Below are 13,282 nucleotides of genomic sequence, written 5' to 3'. Positions count from 1 at the left end.
TGAGTGTGCTAAGTCGCTCCAGTCACGTCCGACTCTGTGATCCCAGGGACTGTAGCCCACCAGGCTCCTCTGTCCATGGGATTCTCCAGGCAAGAGTACTGGAGTGGCTTGCCATGCCCTCCTCCAGGGAATCTTCCTGACCCAGGGATCGAACCTGAGTCTCCTATATCTCCTGCATTGGAAGGCAGGTTCTTAACCACTAGCACCACCTAGCATGGGTCCCCTCTACTATAAAAGTCCCACTTCCCTATTTGTACATATATCCTGCTCTCCCCAGCTACCAGGCTTTGAGGGTCAAGGCCAGGACCATTAACCATTGGCTTAATTAAAACCTCAGCAAGTCAGACTGTACTAGCTTGGAACTGGGACCCAAGTCCTAAAGTTACTTTCAAATCAGATGCCACAAATAAAACACCTTGTTAGAGGTCTTTAATCTCAGTCCCATCGAAGTTGCCACTGTGTCTAGGATGGCACGTTTTATCCATTTCAATCTGTTACTCTCAAAGGGTAACAAAGTCCCTCCTGTCTTCCGTCCCAAAATCAATTCCTTTAGCTCCAAAGCTAATCGATTGTTGTTCTGCAGGAGGAGGTGGCAAAGTTTTCTCTTAAGGACCAGAAAGTAAAACATCATCAGCTTTGCAGACTCATCCTGCCATGGCAGCGTGGAAGTAACCACAGACACTATACAACCAAAGGGACACAGCTGTGTTCCAATAAAACTTTATTGATGAAAACAGGCAGCCAAATAGATTGTGGTGATGGCTTCATGGAGGTATACTCATCTCCAAACTTATCAGGTTGTATACATTCATTTACAGACAGTTTTTGTATGTGGAAAACATATTTTTAAGTAAATAAAATGAACTAGAATTATGTATCTCAACACTGTTAAACAGCAAACCAAAATGCTAAAGAAAACAGGCTGCAGAATGACTTATACATTATAAAATCTAGTAAAGGTTTAAAGCTATATAAAACAATAGAGTTACCTACACATGCAATAAAATATAAAAGCATGCAAGGGAATAATACAGATCAACTTTAGGACCAAATGTGTAAGAAAGAGAATGGGATAGGAGGCTAGTAAGTAGAGATTTTAATTATACCTGTAATGTATTATTAACAAAAAGAAACATATATGGTGTCATGCTGAGCTTTGTTAAATTATTTTCCGCATTTTTGTAAGGTTGAAATATCTCAAAGGGAAATATTATAAATAAGAAATAAAATAGGTTACGATGTTTTTTAAAATACAGTTAGCTGACCAAACCTGACCCATCGGCTATCGTTTGCCAATCCCTGTTCTAAAGTCTCAAGGTTTAGGGAATAAATCCATTGTCCCATATCCAAACCTTCTTGAATTTATAAATACCTACTGCATCCCCTCTCGGACTTTTTTCTTTTTTCAAAAATGTCCATATTGATGATTACATTTGAAATCTGTCACATATGCATACCTGCAATGCACCAGTATTGGCGACTCAGGAGGACTCTGCTTCATGTAGTCACGAACAAGGTAGCGGAAGTTGATGAGTAGATCAGTGGTGTCAGGAACACCATGGTCAGGCCAGGAGGTGAAATGGAACTGACGCAGAGGGTGACTCTCACTTGTCGGAGTCTAAAAACCAAGAAACAAGGTTAGAGCCAGAGAGAAAGGCAAGCTAGATCAAGCTATACCTGAAGGCTGACTGCATGGTACAGCTGAAAAGCAGTTCAGACATGGTTATGACTACAAATTAGAATTATATGCTGGTAAAATAGCTAATAAAGTGCTTGCGCAGACTGCAAATCCATATAACATGCCAAGCAGGAGGGTTTACTGTCTCCCTTTTAAGAAGGGGAAACAAACTTTCCAAGTTGTGAAGTGACAGTCTCAACACTCAGCTCAGAGGCAGAAATCTCGTATCCTTCAGTTTTGAGTTCAGAATCTTCCCTTTTTATCACAGGCCCCTGCCAATAGTGCACTCACATTCTTATACCTACACCTCCTCAGAGCTTCATAAACCCCCATCCCTGAACCCAAGGGGGAATGTCACCAGCCAGAAATAAATTTATGCAAGTATAACTATGATAACCAGTGCCTTCAGGGCAAGAACTGTCTCATAATTCACATGTCTTCCAAAGAATTTTGGCTTCCCTGATAGCTCAGTTGGTAAAGAATCTGCCTGCAATGCAGGAGACCCTGGTTCAAATCCTGAGTCAGGAAGATCCACTGGAGAAGGGATAGGCTACCCACTCTAGTATTCTTAGGCTTCCCCTGTGGCTCAGATGGTAAAGAATCCACTTGCAATGTGGGAGACCTGGATTCGATCCCTGGGTTGGGAAGATCCTCTGGAGAAGGGAAAGGCTACCCACTCCAGTATTCTGGCTTGGAGAATTCCATGGACTGTATAGTCCATGGGGTTGCCAAGACTTGGACATGACTGAGCAACTTTGACTTTCTAAAGAATTTAATAAAGTGATAAGCAATCAGCAATCACCAAGTAAATATTTAGAACTGTAGGGGTTTGAGAAAGGACTCCCTCAAAAAAAAAAAAAAAAAAAACATCTATTTCAACTTCAGACAGACAATAGAAAGTGAAGGTCATTATAACAGAGTTAGTTACGACACAGACTGCCTTCCTACAGTGGACCAAAGCGCATACCTTTAATTATCAGAACTCTGCCCTGGCTGAACCATGCCCATTCCTGAGTCAACTGCACTCGCTATGCCTACACCTGAGGACTGACCTCATCTGTGTGTACTACACCTGGACGGCAGGCGTTTGCTCAGTGACAGCTACCCTTTGAAGCATATTTATTTTCTTTTTTAATGGATATATATCAGGGACTCCCTGGTGGTTCAGTGGCTAAGACTCCGTGCTTCCAATGCAGTGGGCCTGGGTTTCGACCCCTGGTCGGGGAACTAGATCCCATATTCCACAACTCAGACCCAGTGCAGCTGCATAAACAAATAAATGTTTAAAAAAAGAAGAATGCTTCTCCTAGATTTCAGATTAATTCTCTAGGACAGATTCTCAAGCTTGAAACCAGATCAAAGGGGAACAAATATTTTTATGCCTTTGATATAAACTATAGAGGGCTATGGAGAAGGCAGTGGCACCCTACTCCAGTACTCTTGCCTGGAAAATCCCATGGACGGAGGAGCCTGGTGGGCTACAGTCTGTGGGGTCACTAAGAGTCGGACACGACTGAGTGACTTCACTTTCACTTTTATGCATTGGAGAAGGAAATGGCAGCCCACTCCAGTGTTCTTGCCTGAAGAATCCCAGGGACGGCAGAGCCTAGTGGGCTGCCGTCTATGGGGTCACACAGAGTCGGACACGACTGAAGTGACTTAGTAGTAGTAGTAAAGAGGGCTATACCGATTTACACAGCCATCAAAAGATATCAGAGTCACCCATGACAGTGATTCAATTTTTAAATACCGTTTAAAAATAAAAAGGACACATACTGACTTCTTAGAATGCCTACACAATTTAGTTGCATTTGTTTTCATAACTTTTGAGAGGAAAGGAGGCCATATGGATATGTCCTGGACTCCTATTAACGTAACTGTCATCATAAACTATTTCAACAGCAAACGGACACTCCTGATGTCAAATTTCCAACCAAACAATTCAAAAGGGCCTTGACCTGTAAGAAAAACTCTATAAGCAGATCACCTGGAAGGGGAAGTAAAGAAGTTAAAGATGTTCTAGCTTCATTTTTTTTACAAGTGGTTGACCAGATTTCCCAGCACCACTTGTTAAAGAGATTGTCTTTAATCCATTGTATATTCTTGCCTCCTTTGTCAAAGATAAGGTGTCCATATGTGCGTGGATTTATCTCTGGGCTTTCTATTTTGTTCCATTGATCTATATTTCTGTCTTTGTGCCAGTACCATACTGTCTTGATAACTGTGGCTTTGAAATAGAGCCTGAAGTCAGGTAGGTTGATTCCTCCAGTTCCATTCTTCTTTCTCAAGATCACTTTGGCTATTCGAGGTTTTTTGTATTTCCATACAAATTGTGAAATTATTTGTTCTAGCTCTGTGAAGAATACTGTTGGTAGCTTGATAGGGATTGCATTGAATCTATAAATTGCTTTGGGTAGTATACTCATTTTCACTATATTGATTCTTCCAATCCATGAACATGGTATATTTCTCTATCTATTAATGTCCTCTTTGATTTCTTTCACCAGTGTTTTATAGTTTTCTATATATAGGTCTTTAGTTTCTTTAGGTAGATATATTCCTAAGTATTTTACTCTTTCCGTTGCAATGGTGAATGGAATTGTTTCCTTAATTTCTCTTTCTGTTTTCTCATTATTAGTGTACAGGAATGCAAGGGATTTCTGTGTGTTGATTTTATATCCTGCAACTTTACTATAGTCATTGATTATTTCTAGTAATTTTCTGGTGGAGTCTTTAGGGTTTTCTATGTAGAGGATCATGTCATCTGCAAATAGTGAGAGTTTTACTTCTTCTTTTCCAATTTGGATTCCTTTTATTTCTTTTTCTGCTCTGATTGCTGTGGCCAAAACTTCCAAAACTATGTTGGATAGTAATGGTGAAAGTGGGCACCCTTGTCTTGTTCCTGACTTTAGAGGAAATGCTTTCAATTTTTCACCATTGAGGATAATGTTTGCTGTGGGTTTGTCATATATAGCTTTTATTATGTTGAGGTATGTTCCTTCTATTCCTGCTTTCTGGAGAGTTTATCATAAATGGATGTTGAATTTTGTCAAAGGCTTTCTCTGCGTCTATTGAGATAATCATATGGTTTTTATTTTTCAATTTGTTAATGTGGTGTATTACATTGATTGATTTGCAGACATTGAAGAATCCTTGCATCCCTGGGATAAAGCCCACTTGGTCATGGTGTATGATCTAACACCATACACAAAAATAAACTCAAAATGGATTAAAGATCTAAACGTAAGACCAGAAACTATAAAATTCCTAGAGGAGAACATAGGCAAAACACTCTCTGACATACATCACAGCAGGATCCTCTATGACCCACCTCCCAGAATATTGGAAATAAAAGCAAAAATAAACAAATGGGACCTAATTAACCTTAAAAGCTTCTGCACATCAAAGGAAACTATTAGCAAGGTGAAAAGACAGCCTTCAGAATGGGAGAAAATAATAGCAAATGAAGCAACCGACAAACAACTAATCTCAAAAATATACAAGCAACTCCTACAGCTCAACTCCAGAAAAATAAACGACCCAATCAAAAAATGGGCCAAAGAACTAAATAGACATTTCTCCGAAGAAGACATACAGATGGCTAACAAACACATGAAAAGATGTTCAACATCACTCATTATCAGAGAAATACAAATCAAAACCACTATGAGGTACCATTTCACACCAGGCAGAATGGCTGCGATCCAAAAGTCTACAAATAATAAATGCTGGAGAGGGTGTGGAGAAAAGGGAACCCCCTTACACTGTTGGTGGGAATGCAAACTAGTACAGCCACTATGGAGAACAGTGTGGAGATTCCTTAAAAAACTGGAAATAGAACTGCCTTATGACTCAGCAATCCCACTGCTGGGCATACACACTGAGGAAACCAGAAGGGAAAGAGACACGTGTACCCCAATGTTCATCACAGCACTGTTTATAACAGCCAGGACATGGAAGCAACCTAGATGCCATCAGCAGATGAATGGATAAGAAAGCTGTGGTACATATACACAATGGAGTATTACTCAGCCATTAAAAAGAATACATTTGAATCAGTTCTAATGAGGTGGATGAAACTGGAGCCTATTATACAGAGTGAAGTAAGCCAGAAGGAAAAACACCAATATATTATACTAATGCATATATATGGAATTTAGAAAGATGGTAACAATAAGCCAGTGTACGAGACAGCAAAAGAGACACTGATGTATAGAACAGTCTTATGGACTCTGTGGGAGAGGGAGAGGGTGGGAAGATTTGGGAGAATGACATTAAAACATGTAAAATATCATGTAAGAAACGAGTTGCCAGTCCAGGTTCGATGCACAATACTGGATGCTTGGGGCTGGTGCACTGGGACGACCCAGAGGGATGGTATGGGGAGGGAGGAGGGAGAAGGGTTCAGGATGGGGAACACATGTATACCTGTGGTGGATTCATTTTGATATTTGGCAAAACTAATACAATTATGTAAAGTTTAAAAATAAAATAAAATTTAAAAATCAAAAAAATTAAATTAAAAAAAAAAAAAAGAAAACCTTAGGCTGAGTGAAGTAAGGCTGACACAAAAGGACAAGTATTGTAGATTCCACTTATAAGAGGTACCTAGAATAGACAAATTCATAGTAACAGAGAGTAGAGTAGCAGTCACCAGAGGAGAGGAAGAAATGGGGAATTAGTGGTTAACGGGTACAGAACCTCAGTTTGGGGTGATGCAGATGTTCTGGAAATGGATAGTAGAGATGGTTGCACAAAATTGTGAATTACTTAATGTCACTGAATTGTACATTTAAAATGATTGAAACAGTAAATTTTATGTGATGTATATTTTAATGCAATAAAAAGCATATGCTAAAAAAAAAAGAAAAAGAAGTTAAAGATGCTGAGCCATGCTCCTAAGATTCATTTATGAAGAACTTATGAAACTCTCAAGCAAGCAAAGCCAACAGGTTGCATTAGGGTATATGCAGATACAGATTGTTACATTCTATAAAGAAGAAAGAGAAAATATTTTCCTGATGCATACAAAAAAAATGATTTACATCAATATCAACCTAAAAGTGTCACCCCAAAAGTAATGGATATTAATTTTATATGAGATCTATGCGTCTTGACTCCTTACTTACATTTTTCACTGTGAAGTCTCTGATGGTCCATTCTGGAAGAACAATTTCGGACGTCATTGCCACAGTTATGTCCCCGTAGTCCTGAGCCTGCTTGGAGGGCCAGTACTCCTCACATTTGGTCTAGAATGAAATGCAAACACTCAGATCACACTGTCTGCCATCACTGAAACCTCACAGGAGATGAGATCTTAAAACTGAGCATCAGAGTCTGAATCCAGGCCTTACGTGGGTTCTGCCTGACCCTTGGAATTTTGCATTTTAATTTTCAATTCCTACTAACTTTATAAATTTGGGAGTCTTCCCATAAAAATCTAGATTTCTGGTTTCTCTTGAGAAATCAGAAGACCTAGCCAACACTGAGCCCCCATTTCTGCACAGAAACTGACTTACAGCTGGGCAGCCACTGTTCCTTCACAGGGGACCCTGTGCCCACCTGGCTCCCCAGCCCTACAGCAGCCCTTCCACCAACTGTTCACTGAACTAAACTCCACGTGCAGAAGAAATGAGAGCTTTTCTCAAGACTTTTAGATACACACTAACTCCAACACAACTATGGACACCAAAAAAAAAAAAGAAAATCAGATTAAATCATTTTGGGGTGTTTGATTTTGACAGCCAGTGGGCAGATGTGAACAGAAATAAAAATCAAGAGACAACCGCTCTCTGAAAGTTATCTGAATCCCTACTTGGTAACTGACTTTTTTAAAAATGAGAGGTTTGTTTTGCTTTAAAAACAGATGCCTGCTTCTCAACTCCAGAGATGCTAACTCTGGCCCAGAGATCTGTATTTATTAAACGATCCCAGCTTCTGCTTTTTAAAAAATCTTAATTTGTAGAAAACCAGAAATACCTCATAGGCTTCCCTGCTGGCTCAGACGGTAAAGAATACGCCTGAATTGCAGGAGACCTGGGTCGGAAAGATCCCCTGGAGGAGGGCATGGCAACTCACTCCAGTATTCTTGCCTGGAGAATCCCCACAGAGGAGCCTGGGGGGCTGCAGTCCATGGGGTCACAAAGAGTCGGACATGACTGAGCAACTAAGCATAGCATAGCACATAAACACCTCATGCTCAAATAAGAGACAGACTTAAATGGTACTTGATGTTAGCACTTGGTGAAAGCTGGGAAGAAGGTAACACTAAACTATGCCATTTCATTTTCTGCATGAAAGAGTAAGGTTAACCTCTGACATTTTTTTAGTTAATTCATGTAAAAAGTTATATTGATTTTGATGTAATTTTTCTCTTTGTTGAAACCAATTGAAAACCAATTATTTAAGTTGTTCATGATGTTAGTAACTTTGCCACATGATACACTAAATAAATTTTATTGGTTGATGCCAAAAAAAATCCCGGCTTCTGGACCACTGCTCCAAGAAAGAACACAGGACTGAGGCATACACTGGCATGGAGTTTTTGCCTAAGTTAGTCTCTTACCAGCTGGATTTACGTTGCTAACTTGTGGGCAAGTTCTTAAACTCTAAGCTTCAGTTTCCCCATCTATAAAATAGTAACATCTCCCAGGGTTGTTAGAGGAAAAAATAACATATATGGAGAATCTGGTACAGGTAATCAGTCAATTCTAAAGGAAATCAACCCTGACTATTCATTGGAAGGACTGATGCTGAAGCTCCAAAACTTTGGCCACCTGATGTGAAGAGCCAACTCACTGGGGAAGACCCTGACACTGGGAAAGATTGAGGACAGGAAGAGAAGTGGGTGACAGAGGATGAGACAGTTGGATGGTATCATCAACTCATTCAGCTGGTAAAGAATTCGCCTGCAATGCAGGAGACCCCAGTTCAACTCCTGGGTTGGGAAGATCCCCTGGAAAAGGGATAGGCTACCCACTCCAGCATTCTGGGCTGGAGAATTCCATGAACAGAGGAGCCTGGTGGGCTACAGTCCATGGGGTCGCTAAAGAGTTGGACACGACTGAGCAACTTTCACTTTCACACTTTTCACACACCGACTCAATGGACATGAGTTTGAGCAAACTCTGGGAAATAGGGAAAGACAGGGGAAACCAGGCATGCTGCAGTTCATGGGGTCACAAAGACTCAGGCACAACCTGGCATCTGAACAACAACAACACAGGCTCCTCTCTCCTCTCACTTAGTCATTAACATCCACTTCCCTCCCGATATAAGATGAACGAGGGCCCTAGAGCCGAAACTACTGAGCCCATGAGCCACAACGAAGACCCAGCACAGCCAAAAATTAATTAGTTTTTTCTTTAAAAATGAACAAGAGCCCATTTAAATTTGTCTTGCTCTCCATTAACTATGTTGTTTTCATTTATCTAACGGATATTTAGGAGAACATTCCATGTGTGAAGCCTTGGGTTCAACAACACCATAAAGTTTATCTGCACACAATAAGCAGTAGCCTTTTGTTTGCATAATGACCTGCTCTAATGTCAGAAGCAGGTACAGAACCCAACCTTCTGCGTCACAAATAAAGTGAAGACAGGAACCATCCCTGATTGCTCTTTGTTACCTCTGCCTCCTCCATCCCCGGCCCCCAGCACACGCCTTACACACACTGCTGCTGCTGCCGCTAAGTCACTTCAGTCATGTCCGACTCTTAGCGACCCCATGGACTGCAGCCCACCAGGCTCCTCCATTCATGGGATTTTCCAGGCAAGAGTACCGGAGTGGGTTGCCCTTGCCTTCTCCACCTTACACACACAATTGGGGCCAGACACACATCTGCTCAATTAAAGTGAAAGAAAAGAACACGGAAAGAAATGATGCCTGTCAGGTTCCCACTCTCCCCAGGATAGTGCAAGCGCCCTGGAGCAGCAGCACCAGGAATTGGCAGAAACGCAGCTCTGGGGTCCACCAGAGACCCTGCAGGCGGAAACCCTCCAGAAAAACTGGAAACCTTCCAGGTGACCCCGAGGCACGTTAATATTTCAGAACCACGGGCTTAGGGACTTGACTCCCACCCTATTCTTCAAGTAACAGACCTACATGAAAAGATTTACAGAGCACACGAGGTCCTATTCCTCAGGCACAGACTTTTCTGAATTTAGCCCATGGTTTTCAATTCCCCTTGGTTTATTTGTGGAAAGGTGAAAGTGAAAGTCACTCAGTGGTATCCGACTCTTTGCAACCCCATGGACTGTAGCCTGCCACGCTCCTCTGTCCATGGGATTTTCCAAGCGAGGACACTGGAATAGGTTGCCATTCCCTTCTCCAGGGAGTCTTCCCAACCCAGGAATTGAACCTAGGTCTGCTGCATTTCAGGCAGATTCTTCACCATCTGAGCCACTAGGGAAGCCAAGGGATTTTATCACTAGAAGAAATCTTGTGTTTGACGGGGGGATTCCAGGCCATCATAGGGGAGAGGGAACTGCTGAGACTTATCAGGGGATAAGTTGGAAATTTTGCGGAAAGAAAGGGTTCTGATGCTAAAAACTCAGTTTGAAAATCACTGAATCACTCAAGTTGGTCATCTCACAGGTGCAGCTGGTTGCTCAGGGACAAGACAGGCTTGCACCCATTCACAGAGCTGATGGGGACTTCCCTGTGGTCCAGTGGTTATGACTCTGTGCTTCCAATGCAGGGGGCGTGGGTTCAATCCCTGGTCAAGGAACTAAGATGCCACGTGCCACGGGGCATGACCAAAAAAATGCGTTAACACAGATCTGATGAAGGATGGAGTCACACGAAGTTCTTTTGTTGCACTAACCCAAATCTTGATGTCTATTAACTCCAGCAGCAGTGACTTAATGTATAGAGAACATTCTTCTCTCCATAACTGCTACTGCTAAGTCGCTTCTGGAGAAGGCGATGGCACCCACTCCAGTACTCTTGCCTGGAAAATCCCATGGATGGAGGAGCCTGGTGGGCTGCAGTCCTTGGGGTCGCTAAGAGTCGGACACGACTGAGCGACTTCACTTTCACTTTTCACTTTCATGCATTGGAGAAGGAAATGGCAACCCGCTCCAGTGTTCTTGCCTGGAGAATCCCAGGGACAGTGGAACCTGATGGGCTGCGGTCATGGGGTCGCACAGAAGGTAACAATAACAGATTTTTTTTTTAGCATTTTTTAAAAACTTTTAGAGGAGAAAAAGACAAAAAACACATTTCTAAGAATAGAAGTGCTAATGCTTGGGGGAGTGTCTTTTTTAAAAAATAGGTTTTAAAATACCCTCCACCACAGTAACTATGAATGAATGAACTGAACTGAATAACAATAAAAATAAAAATTACATACCCTTCCCTGTTCAACACATTTGGTCAGCATGACAACGGCATAGACATTTTTCTCCCAAACCATACGCCAAAAATCTTTCAGAGTGTTGGGTAAAGGTCCTTGCGTGGCAATGAAATCTTCTTTGGAATGGTAGCCCTAGAAAACGCAAAGCAGCACAGAGTCAATCTCAAAGAGACGGAGGAGGAGCCCCGAGGACCTCCTCCAGCCAGCCAACAGCGAGCCCCGCTCCCCACTCACAGGCATGTAGTTGGCGTTGATGTAGTCGTCAGTCGAATGGGTCTGAACTGAAAGTTTGACACGGGAAACGTCATCTGTGACATTCAAAGAGAAGAGTTCCACATTAGGATACGGAACAGAATATTTCATCTCAGAACAGAGAAACAAGTGCAAAACGGCAACGCAGGGGCTCCGTCACACCTTGACGCTGCCTGGCTCCGTGTTTTAGATCCACGGCCTTATTGCATTCCCGCCGTCACCAGATATGACCGTGGCAGAGAAGTTGCATGATTCCCTGGGCAGAGCTAGTTAAGTGGCAGAGCCAGGGTTCGAACCTTGACAGTCTGGCACCGGTGCACAAGCTCTGAACCACTCCAGACTACCTTCTAGATGAAACCAACTACTTCCTTCCTTGGGTGTATGCCACAAGCCAGGGAAGGCCCTCCACAGTTATTTATCCCTCATAACCATCCGATGAGCTTCTGTGCCCATTTTACAGATGAGAAAACTGAGGGTCAGAGAGGTTAAGTGATTTTTCCAAGCTCTTTCATCTGGTGAGTGGCAGCCAGAATTCAAATCCAGTGCCCTTTCCACTATGGCAGGGTAGATCCTCAGGGTAAAAAGTTAAGCCTTTCACTCTTTCCCTATTCTCATTAAAAAGTTGTTATAAAAAGACAGTCCCAAATGCAAGAATAAACTGAGTGTGTAAGAATACTATAAGTGGTATGTGTGGAATCTCAATTATGATACAAATGAACTTATTTACAAACAGAAACAATTCACAGAGTACACTCAATGTGTTGTTCCTGTCAGGCTACAGACATTGTCAATCCTCAAAAACAGGAATGAATCCAAATATAATTCACATCTAGCCATGGAATGTACTCAGCCAACCAGAGACATGTCTGTTCAAGCAGAAGGCATCACTCCCCGCTTGTCCTCCACCGGCTCCCCTTTTGTTCCAGAACTGTGTTTATGTTGGAATAAAGGGGCAGAGATGGGCTGTGAGAGCAAAGGGGCTCAAAGCACGGACTCTGGAGGAGTCGCAGGACCCTGCAGGAAACGGCCAGATCCAGTCCAAGTCTGGTCCCACCATGACTCTCAGTGTGACTTCGGACAAATCGCTCAGCCACTCTGTGCCACTTTTTTTTTTTTTTTTGCAGAATATCCTACTACCTACTCTGTAAGGCTATTGTGAGGTGAATCCAACGGCTTACGCCTAAACGCAGTGCTGAGCACACAGCAGGTGACTGATGGATGGCTGTGGGAGTGGCTGGGTAGTACCCACATTCCTCTGCCCCCTGCTCCCAGAGACGTGATGTCCAAGATGGGGTGAAAAAGGGAAGATGTGGGAAAAACTACTCACAGGGCAGAACGTTGTTATAGCGATTCTTTCCTCTGTTCTCAGCCAGTTCAGCTGCATATTTAGGGAGGTTAATTCCAACAAGCTTCAGATCCTGAAAGCAGACCATAAGAATTGTTCATTCACTCCGTGTCCAGATAGTATTTATACGGCACAAAGAGTATAGCAGGATAACGTGGGAATGCAGAGATGTTATGGCTAACACTGCATCCCCAAAAAGACACAGCAGTTCTAAGCCCTGGTACCTGTGCACACAACCTGGCTGGAAATTACAGCTTTTGTGGATGTAATCAAGATAAGATGAGGTCATACTGCAGAGGGCGGGGCCCTTAATCCACTATCACTGGGGTCTTTTTTTTTTTCTTGGTTATTCTAGGTCTTAGTTGCAGCACACAGGGTCTGTTTTTATTTGCGGCATGTAAACTCCTAGTTGCAGCACGTGGGCCCTACTTCCCTGACCAGGGATTGAACCTGGGCCCCCCGCACCGGGAGCGCAGAGTCCTAGCCACTGGACCACCAGGGAAGTCCCTGACACCTTTACAAGAGGAGAAAAGACACTGAGACAGAGACACATAAGGAGACATGTAAAGATGGAGGCAGGAGACGTCCCCGGCAGTCCCGTGGTTAAGACTCCGGCGCTTCCGCTGCAGGAGGCGTGGGTTCAATCCCTGAT

General features: G+C 42.7%; 1 protein-coding gene across 1 annotated transcript in view; it reads right to left on the bottom strand.

Moving 5' to 3' along the window:
• PTPRJ (protein tyrosine phosphatase receptor type J) overlaps positions 1-13,282 on the bottom strand; it is a 182,427-nt gene that overhangs the window by 5,592 nt on the left and 163,553 nt on the right. The window contains exons 18-22 of the mRNA XM_086341691.1: positions 12,613-12,703; positions 11,268-11,341; positions 11,031-11,165; positions 6,808-6,927; positions 1,458-1,618 (exon numbers count right to left, since the gene is read on the bottom strand). Of these exons, the coding sequence (XP_086197817.1) occupies positions 1,458-1,618; positions 6,808-6,927; positions 11,031-11,165; positions 11,268-11,341; positions 12,613-12,703 (581 nt within the window). The remainder of the gene's footprint in view (positions 1-1,457; positions 1,619-6,807; positions 6,928-11,030; positions 11,166-11,267; positions 11,342-12,612; positions 12,704-13,282) is intronic.

Source organism: Bos grunniens, chromosome 15 (genome assembly GCF_055505025.1).
Source record: "Bos grunniens cultivar Pamir isolate PY7600 chromosome 15, Bosgru_T2T1.0, whole genome shotgun sequence".
NCBI lineage: Eukaryota > Metazoa > Chordata > Mammalia > Artiodactyla > Bovidae > Bos > Bos grunniens.
This window is presented reverse-complemented; position numbering and strand designations above follow the sequence as displayed.